This window comes from Electrophorus electricus, chromosome 12, assembly GCF_041902795.1.
Source record: "Electrophorus electricus isolate QZ-2024a chromosome 12, ASM4190279v1, whole genome shotgun sequence".
In the NCBI taxonomy this organism is placed as follows: domain Eukaryota; kingdom Metazoa; phylum Chordata; class Actinopteri; order Gymnotiformes; family Gymnotidae; genus Electrophorus; species Electrophorus electricus.
In genome coordinates this window covers 2,200,627-2,210,237 of record NC_137508.1, presented here as the reverse complement: position 1 = coordinate 2,210,237, position 9,611 = coordinate 2,200,627, and the positions used below count along the sequence as shown (strand labels likewise).

The window sequence follows — 9,611 nt, the reverse complement described above, 5'->3', positions numbered from 1 at the left end:
ATATACACGAAATTACTCCCAGCTGGTTGGTTGGTGTAGGTGGAGCGGGGAAAGCCTGTTTGTCCACTCATACAGTGTTGGTGTGGAGGTGGAGAGGGAGAGAGATGCGCTGTCCAGAACATGAAAGCGTACGGAGGCGGTGTTGAATAACAACATGGACATCCTCGGGCTCTGCATACTCTCCACCCATCTGTCCGTCTGTCTGCCTGCCACTTTGTCTGTTCGTCTGTCTGTGAAATTCCTATGTCATTTTATATTAAAGAACTTTCACAATGGTTGACCATGGAAACCATTTTCCTACCTGCATACACAGTCTTGTCTAAGTAATATCTGGTTCACCATACAGTTCAGTAATGGGCTAAAAAGTTATAAACTACCATATAACCATAATGTAATGTATTTATTCATCTCTAACAAGTTCCTTAATGTGTCTATTAGTCTGAATTGAATCTTGTGCATTAAAAAAAAACAAAAAACATACTTCTAATGATTTTCAGCGTTCAAACTTCATTTGAATAGATAACTTTGTCTCCATGGCATAGTCTCTCCTCTGCAAAGTAGGAGTCTGCCACTAAGCAGTGCGTTTCATTCAAACCTCTCACTAGGAAGGCGCAGGAAACTTGTCCCAAATGGGCTTCGCAGCCGACGCCAACAGTGTGGCCGTGTGCACACTTCGCTTGCCTCGTGCTGCGCTCATCTCCTCCTCCCGTTTCAGGCATTAACCGGCACCGTGCCCGCTTCCCCCCGTCCTTCCCGTGCGTGCGTCTCCATCCTCGTAACGTAAATCTCTAACCAATCTCTAAGCAGACCAACTTCCCTCTCGCCTTATTGATGTGCGCGTTCTCGATGAACACTCATTTGCCCCCCCCCCCCCCGTACCTGTGTACCCCTCCTCTTCCGTTTGCCACCCTCGCTAGAGCCTGACCCGGCTAATGACGTAGGAGAGATTCCGTGGTGCCCACTACCGTAGGCGCCCGCCGGCTTGGGTATAAATTGTGTTCGAACCGAGCTTTCGGCACTCTCTCAGTCGCTCCGACTCGGGGACCAGAGCATCAGCGGAGATAGCAAGGAATCGTTCGCCTCCTAAGGCTAACTCGCTTTCGGCTTTGGTTCAGAATGGAAACGTCTACTTTTACGCGGAGCCTGCGAAGCTCCATTGCGCACAACTTTAGGAGTGAGTATCTTATGTTGTTTGCTTATTTCTGTGTGAATCTGTGTGTGCTTATTTTGCACTGACGTTAGTCTTTCACGGACTTTACAATGAAAAGTGTTTTTCTCTACGTTATCAAATATACATTTTATTCAAGTACATCTGATTTTACGCTCTAATAACCGAACGATGTAATGAAGCAACAGAAATCTTTTTGTGTCTATACTGAAGATATTCTAACACTTCTTAGATGTATAATAACTTTGGAAGTTTGAAGACAAGTAAAACATATCATTCTTTGTCTAGCTTAGTAAGGAAGTCAGAGGTAGTGTAAACTACCGTCAGACTAAGAAACTGTGGTTTCCTATAGTTGGACTCACTATCGCGAAGTTAAAATTCACGATCGATAGTTTCATTGAATGTTGGATGGAGACCTGCCTGATATCTGCTTCTTAACCTCAGTTATGTCCGTTTCACAGAATCATCACAAGTGTTTGAATACAATTAACAGTTTCGATAACATCTCAGCACTAAAACGTATGGACAGCTCCTCACAGCCAGTTTCCAGTTTGAACTCGTTGTAATTTCACGCGCTCCGCTTGTTCCATCAAGGTGGCCTCTCGCTCTGGCTGGTTGTCTGGTTGGTCGTGGTGAAACCCGCCCCTGTGCAGGGATGTCCCCACCTGTGCGTGTGTTACCCGAACCCCATGACTGTGAGCTGCCAGGCGCAGAACTTCACTTCCGTGCCCACCGGCGTTCCCTACGACTCGCAGCGCGTCTTTCTGCAGAATAATCGCATCGCTGAACTGAGAGTGGGCTCTTTTGGCTTTGGAACTCAGGTGGGAAAGAGTGTTGTGGTGTGTGTGTGTGTGTGTGTGTGTGTGTGTGTGTGTGTGTGTGTGTGTGTGTGTGTGTGTGTGTGTGTGTTTGCATGCCCGTGTACGTATGTGAGAATGTGAGAGAAGGTGAGCAAAACAACAGAATGTGTATGCATATTTGCACTTTACTGATGTAATGTGTTTAAGAGGTGTTCATGTATGTCTGGTATGTTCTCATTCTTACCTTCTCACTTGTTCCCCCTTGTCATGACCTACTCCTCTTCCTTCCACACCCCCGCATCCTATCATCTTCCTGCACACCCTGTCTCTCCTGCTCCCCAGGTCCTGTGGCTCTTCTCAAACAACATCACCTGGATCGAGGCCGGGGCCTTCAGCGAGCTGCGTGATCTGGAGGAGCTGGACCTGGGTGACAACCCCCACCTACGTCGCCTGGAGGGTGGAGCATTCCGTGGCCTGGAGAAGCTGCAAAGCCTGCACATGCACCGCTGCCGCCTGGCCGCCCTGCCCCATGACATCTTCCACAAGCTCTACAGCCTGCAGTACCTCTATCTGCAGGAGAACCAGCTCCACTTCCTCCAGGACGACCTGTTCGCTGACCTCATCAACCTCAGCCAGCTCTTCCTGCATGGCAATCGCATCCGCACGCTGTCCGAGAATGTGTTCCGTGGCCTGGTCAACCTGGACCGCCTGTTGTTGCACGACAACCGTATCCGGCAGGTCAACCGTCGCGCCTTCCGCGACCTGGGCCGCCTCACCATGCTCTTCCTGTTCAACAACTCGCTGGCTGAGCTACCTGGCCAAGCCATGCGCGATGTGGAATCCATCCAGTTCCTGAGGCTCAACAACAACCCCTGGGCATGTGGCTGTGAGGCACGGCCTCTCTGGGAGTTTTTCAGGTCCAACCGGGTGTCCAGCTCAGAGCTTCTTTGTGCCTCCCCTGCCGCCCGCCGCGGCCTTGACCTGCGCTTCCTGCGTGAGATGGACTTCGCCTTGTGCCCGCTGCCCGATCCCGGCTCCCTGGCTGGAACCACCACCACCACCTTCAGCACCAAGACCCGCTGGTGGTTCTCCAAGCACAAGCCTGTCAGCTCCACCAAGGGCGTCTTTGAGAAGAGCTCCGAGACTGTGAAGGCTCACCCATTCTCTGGCAAACCCTCTGTTACATCTACATCCATGAAGTATGAGCTGGGTGAGGAAGAGGCATTGCTCCCCAAGCTGGACCCAGAAGAGTACTGGGCCAACTATGGCAACGAGGATGCCGGCATCACCTCACTCCGCTGTTTTGAGCTGGAGTGCCCGCCTGACTTCGAAGGCCTGCCACCCTTCTCCTCTTCCGCTTCCTCTTCTCCCTCCACTCTCTTACTGCTTGCCATGACCGTCTTGACTGTTTGTGTTCATCTCCTGTTTGGCTGAATTTTTGTGTTTTGCAAGGGATCTCCATCCCCCTTTTCTTCTTCCACTCTCTGGAGAAGAGAAAACCCAGCTTACTCAACCTAACTCTCCCATACCTGATTCCTGTTTAACTTCCAGCTTACCTGTATCTCTGTTCTGTCCAGTTTGAGCCTCTAGTACCTGAAGGCACCTAGAGGGCACTACACTGATTTAGGATACAGTAGGGGAAGCAGGGAATACAGGGCAGGTACTGCAGTGCAGGCCATTATTCACAATGGAAGGGAATGATAGCAAGTACCAGAGGGCTTGTTTAGTCAACAGGTACACTGTCCTCCTTCCTTGTGGACATGTTTACTAAGTAATATATATAAATATATATATAAATATATATATATATATACACATATATCACAGTCCATATGGACTGAGGATATATGGTTCCTTCCTAGATATTTGTACAACATTTGTATACTTCTGCCTTTTTTGGCTGGTATTAGTGCTACTTTAGCTATTGTAACTTCCGCTTGTGATAGTCCCATGACTAGAACTGTCTTTATTATTGCAGCTAGTACTGTTATTCAAATTGTTCCAGTTTCAGTACTGCTACTTGCACTGGTCATAGTAATTTTGTTAAATAGACATGACTCCTAACACTAATCTCACTGGTATTAGCAGTTCTTCAGATTATTATCTGGATCAATGGCTGTCCAACCTCATCCTTTATATAATGGATATCCAATGATATCATGATTCAGGGCAAGTGAAGCAGAGAGAGGGAATGTGAAAGCAAGGAGAGAAGCTGTGGCATATGACAAGGTAACACTGAAGGTCCACAGAAGCATGAATAGACAGTGGACAAAGAAGCAGGCGTCTGAAATAGAGTGGGAAAGAAAAAACCAGATCGAGACAGCACGCCCGGGTCAGAGAAAATAAGGAAAGTATATTTAGCTTTCTCATTTTTTCATCTTCCAGCAATGACATCAACAGTCCCTCTTGTATATATACCATGATGTTGTCAAAAGGAGAGCTGTAGAAAAGTCTTTGTGTTTAATCACCTGTGTGCTGATTGGCTCAGAATGTTCCTGTAAATTATGTCATCTGTGTTGTCCACGAATGGCAAGATCAGTCTACCAGCAAGAGAGAGCAAGTGAATGAATTTGCTTTTTGTCTTTTATGGTAACTTTGTCATGGATATGTTTCACTCCTATCACCATTTTGTAACAGAATTACATAATATGCTTTTCTTTCTTTTTCAAATATAAACACATGTATGTATCAATTTGCTCACTGTGAGACTCTCCTTTCAAGCACTCTCAACTCTTAAAGCTTCAAAACTCAACTCACTTCAAACCAGAAACATATATTAACATTACCTAGGAGCCTGATATCAACACGTCTGCCCTCCCAAAATCGGATGGATGATGAGCGAAAATGAGCGAAAGTGAATGAGAATACTTTGCCTAACTTAGACTGACTATATGATAAACCACCTGTGCATTGTTTAGTACTGCCGGATTTGTTGAAAATGGACCACAATACCCATGGACTGACTGGGTGACTGAGTAATTGGACTGATGTTAGTAGTATGACAGCTGACTAATGAATTATAAATCGGAAACACGACATTATGACACATGGTCTGATAAATGGGCATTGTTTTGACTAATACTCATGTATTAATACAGACTGATAAGTGCTAAAGAGACAATGTAGACTTTTTTTTTTGCTCTCTATAATACATCCATCCATCCATCCATCCATCCAGCCATCCAGCCACCCATCTTCGTAAGCTCTCATAGGAGTAGGGGTGGACATGGTGATGCAGTGATTCTGCACTTCCCTTAACTTCTGTCCCATTTTATTTTCCTTTACAGCCATGTTCTCTGCTACAGATTTGCACCTGATCCTTCTTCTCTCTTTGTCCAGCTGTCCACTCTTTTGGTTTCTGCATGAAGAATCAGAAGCAACTACACAAGTGCAGTAGTGTGAGAAAGAGAGGAAGCAGCAGTAATGGAGGAGCTTGCTATTCCCTTTGGTAAAATTTAACAGTGAAAGTGGAGAGGGCAAGGACAGAGTGAGACAGAGAAGAAGGCTTGTGCGGACGGGTGGGTGTGGGTGGCGGAAAGAGAAATGGGAGATAAAAGAGAGAAATGGGAGATAAAAAAGAGAAATGGTCAAGAGAAAACAAAGAGCTGCACTCAGATGGAGAAAAGTCCATTTCCTGCAGCATCTCATGTGGGAAATGAAAAATAAGAGCTGAATAAGAAAGTAAATGAGGCATCTGAGGATAATGGAACAGTTTTAAGTCTGATTTCAAGGGTGTCAGGCTATAAAATACAGCTGGAAAGGTCTTCATGTAATTATTGGGCTTTGATGGTTAATTTGAGCAATATTCTCTTAGATCTATACTTTGGAAGCTAATGAGAGGAGGTTTGAATGTTGCCATGATAAAGTTAGTCTTAATATGTATGTTAAAGGTTTATGGAAAAATGGCAGCCATTATGGTAAGGTCAAACTGCACAGTGGTGCTCTCAAGTGACCATATTTGTGAGGTCACTCACAGACGACCAAAGCTTAGTTACACCTTTTGATCCAAGAATGTATGTGTCTGATTTAACAATGAATGTAACTGTGTGAACGGATGAGTTATGAAACATGCTGTTATTTCAGCAAAAAGAAAAATAAATGGATATCTGTGGTTTTGAACAACATTTATTGGGAGTCTCTTTTCATTCTCTGGATGCAAGCCAATAGTCAAAGGCTCTCCATCTCTCTCTTCAAGAAATCTTCAAGAAGTCAGCTTGTCTGTCTATCTGTCTATCTGTCTGTCTATCTGTCTATCTGTCTATCTGTTTGAGCTATACCAGATGGCATTCACTGAAAGAGCAGCTAAATGATAAGGCCACAGCTTCAGTCACCCACTATGTGCTAAGCTGGGCTGTCTTACCAGTACGTCACTAGTCCCCGCAGGAAGCAAATATATCCCTTAAATAACTGCAAAAAGCTCCATAATTTGATGGCTTCTAGACATTTGACAAGCTGCGTGCATCCATCCTGCGTCAATACTTATACTTCAAGCTACTTCAGGAATAATTGGACAGCAGAACCTACAGTGACATCACTTTGACACCTTCTTTTTAATTCAAGTCTGATATATACAAGGTGTTAAAAGCGATCATAGCACGGTTTAAAACACTCAGCCAATTAATTAATTTAGCATTTAATCTTCTCATGCTGTGCATGCTTACTTCTAGCTTCAGGGTTTAAAATGTATGACATCAACTGCTTGCTGCTTAAGTGCGCAAACTGTGCCCCCTCATCTACCCACTCACCATCTGTGAGCCTATTGGCTGATAGCCATGCCAGTCAACAGTGAGACACAATGGGCTGGATGGGGAAGGAGGAGCAGGGACCGTGTCATCATCACAACAAGCTGATGATTGAGGAATATTAATGGAAATCACGGGTGAGTCACTGAATGCTGAATGAAATGGGGGGGGGGGGGGGGGGGGTAAAGTGAGAAAGGGGATGAGATGGGAGGGTTAGGATGATCTTTTTGGGAGCCTGGAAGTTGGAATTCATAAGAGTGAGTTGTTCGGAAGGCATAGAACTTTGCCCCCACTCTTAACACAGTCTACAGGATCTGCGTCGTTGCTACACAATACGATAGGAAGAGCTCATCAGATATCCAAATGTCATTACAGTTAGATTTCACACACACACACACACACACACACACACACACACACAAAGCTATACTTGCTGTTATGTCAATAAAGGCAAACATTGAATTTTTTCTTTGCAAATACACACAAATAATACAATTTAGTGATAGTGAAACACAAACATTTATTTGATTTATCTCAGTACTTTTTGGAAATTAGCATAATTCTGTCATATTTTAATACCCTTGTCTATCATTTAGATCAAATTCTCTCTCTAACCCCCAACAAGATTCTTTTTCTCTCACACATTCTTTCATTCTTACAGCCTCCCTCTCTTGCACTCCTTGTTAGCTTTACGTCACTCTTACGATTTCACTCTTTCTCCATCTCTGCAGTTTGCTCCCACACTTTATCTACCTTCTAATTCTCTCCCATCTTTCTGTATCTATAGATCAAGATATCGATGATTTGTCAGCCTCTATTTCATTAGTCCTTTGTCTTTTTTTGTGCTTTATTCTGCAGGCATTGATTTTTGTACAACAAAGCAAAGGTTTCTCTCTGTATCTTTGTCTCTGTACGTGTCTGTCTCATTCTGTTTTTCTCTCTGTGTTTGTCTGAGTCTCTCTCTCTCTCTCTCTCTCTCTCTCTCTCTCTCTCTCTCTCTGTCTCTTTCTTCCTCTTTCTCCTCATCTTCTGGGCTTATTTTTAAAAAGACCACAGCGCTTTGTTAAGCCATGAGTCAGTTTTGATCTGGTTTTGAGCACCACTGCTTTTGATCATTATATGTGTTTGTGTGTGCGTGTGCACCGGTGCATGCAGAGGCATGTGTGTGTCTTGCATTTGCCTGCATGATATAGGGAGCCAAGAGAAGAAGGAGAAGGAGAGATGGAGAGACAGGGATAGAGAGAGAGAGAGAGAGAGAGAGAGAGAAGTCAGATTTGAGTGGGTGTACTTTCTGAAAAAAGAAAAAAAAACAGTTATGTGTGTTCCTAGTTCACCATGCTGCACGCACCTGCGGTATCTCTCGCAGTCTAAATCAGAATCCATTCACTAAAACATGTCAAAGGGTATTGCACTGTGGAAATCGAAATGGACATGAAGAGGGTTTGGGAAAGAGAGCAAAGGAAAGAAAGAACCATTAGACAGTGTCGGAGAGATGGATAGAAGAGGAGCGAGGGAGAGATGGAGAGGAGGAGTGAGAACAGAAGTGAGAGAAGTGAGAACTTTGAGTCACATTCTTGGAATGCTTAATTGTTGCAAACATTTGAGAGCTTATGAAGTGCCAATTCTTGTGCCCGTGCGCACACACACACACACACACACACACACACACTTGAAGATAACACATTCTGTGTGCATCCCATGTGTCCTGCAGAGAGGCAGACGGTTTTAAATGGTATGCGTCATCACTCGTCATTGGACCAGTGGCAGGTTCACGTGTTTGTTTCACTCGTGTACCTAACACACACAGGCATGCAATCTAGGCTGCTCCTCTGAGACACAGAGCACACACACAAATATATATATAAAATTCCTCTTTAGCATCTCATGTAAGGGTGTGTGCCTACTTAATGCCTTGTGACATCTGGGAATGAGAAGTCATCTAACCAATTAGAAAGTTAATTAGCCCACTCCCAGTAGGCTGGTGTATAAGGAAATCACAGGCACTATGTCTGTGGGGAGAGGGCATTGCATGCACGCGTGTTTATGATTTCTCAGTTTAATACTGAGAAAGTATGTCTGCAAGTACAGCCACATGTAGGTACATCCTCTTTGTAAGTACATCCACATGTCTGTGATTCCATACCAATGCTGGTAAATTACAGCATTAACACATTCATGTGCCATGAATATTTCATATCTTCCATAATCAAAGCAACCAATTCTGTTGAAAGGAACATTAAAATCAACCCTCATGAATCTTTGCTTTCAAAACACACACAACGTCATTGAATTCACTGACATCACCATTAGGTTAGAGTAGTGCAGTCAACTGAAAAAACACTTTTATCAGAAATGCAAATATATAGGTAACAACTGCAACAGGGGGGCCTATATATATCTGTTTATTAATAAATCCTGTATTGATTGATAAAAACTGTAAGTGCATTCAAGAATCAACAATGTTACAAAATCTGAAATTTTCTATTGCTATTTTCTAATAAAGACATTAAGGTGGGGGTTCAGTGTTGAAACCATTTGCCTTGCTCTGGTGTGTTTAGCATATTTTCATTGCTTGGTTCAAAGTGTGTCAGTACTGGCAAATCTTAAATGCGTCTTTTATAAAGACAAGTATAAAGTGATGGCTGCTGACTTTTACCTGACCGACAGCTCGTTCAGTATGAAGAGTCAAGTCTGTTAAAGTTCAAAGTTTATTTGTCACGTACATAGTCATACATGGTATGACTGGCAGTGAAATTATTTTACGTCACAACGTTCACATGAATGCTTTGTAGCCTGTGGCATTTAAGTGTGGGCAGGCACTTTGGATCCTGGTAAGGTATACATTCAGATATATTCAGACACCCATGGGGTCCTTGTGGATTGAATTTCTTGGTGGTTCTT

General features: G+C 43.9%; 1 protein-coding gene across 1 annotated transcript; it reads left to right on the top strand.

Annotated features, from left to right (window-relative positions):
* The first annotated feature begins 1,040 nt into the window (after positions 1-1,040).
* rtn4rl2a (reticulon 4 receptor-like 2 a) lies at positions 1,041-6,062 on the top strand. The gene is made up of 3 exons (XM_027000484.3): positions 1,041-1,174; positions 1,763-1,989; positions 2,311-6,062. The coding sequence occupies exons 1-3, from the start codon at positions 1,117-1,119 to the stop codon at positions 3,400-3,402; spliced, it is 1,377 nt and encodes a 458-aa protein (XP_026856285.1). The 5' UTR covers positions 1,041-1,116; the 3' UTR covers positions 3,403-6,062.
* The last annotated feature ends 3,549 nt before the right edge of the window (positions 6,063-9,611 follow it).

Coding starts and splice junctions, on each gene's coding strand:
- rtn4rl2a (XM_027000484.3), top strand. CDS start 1,117: ATGGAAACGTCTACTTTTACGCGGAGCCTGCGAAGCTCCATTGCGCAC. Junction 1,175..1,762: donor CATTGCGCACAACTTTAGGA/GTGAGTATCTTA, acceptor TGTTCCATCAAG/GTGGCCTCTCGCTCTGGCTG. Junction 1,990..2,310: donor CTTTTGGCTTTGGAACTCAG/GTGGGAAAGAGT, acceptor CCTGCTCCCCAG/GTCCTGTGGCTCTTCTCAAA.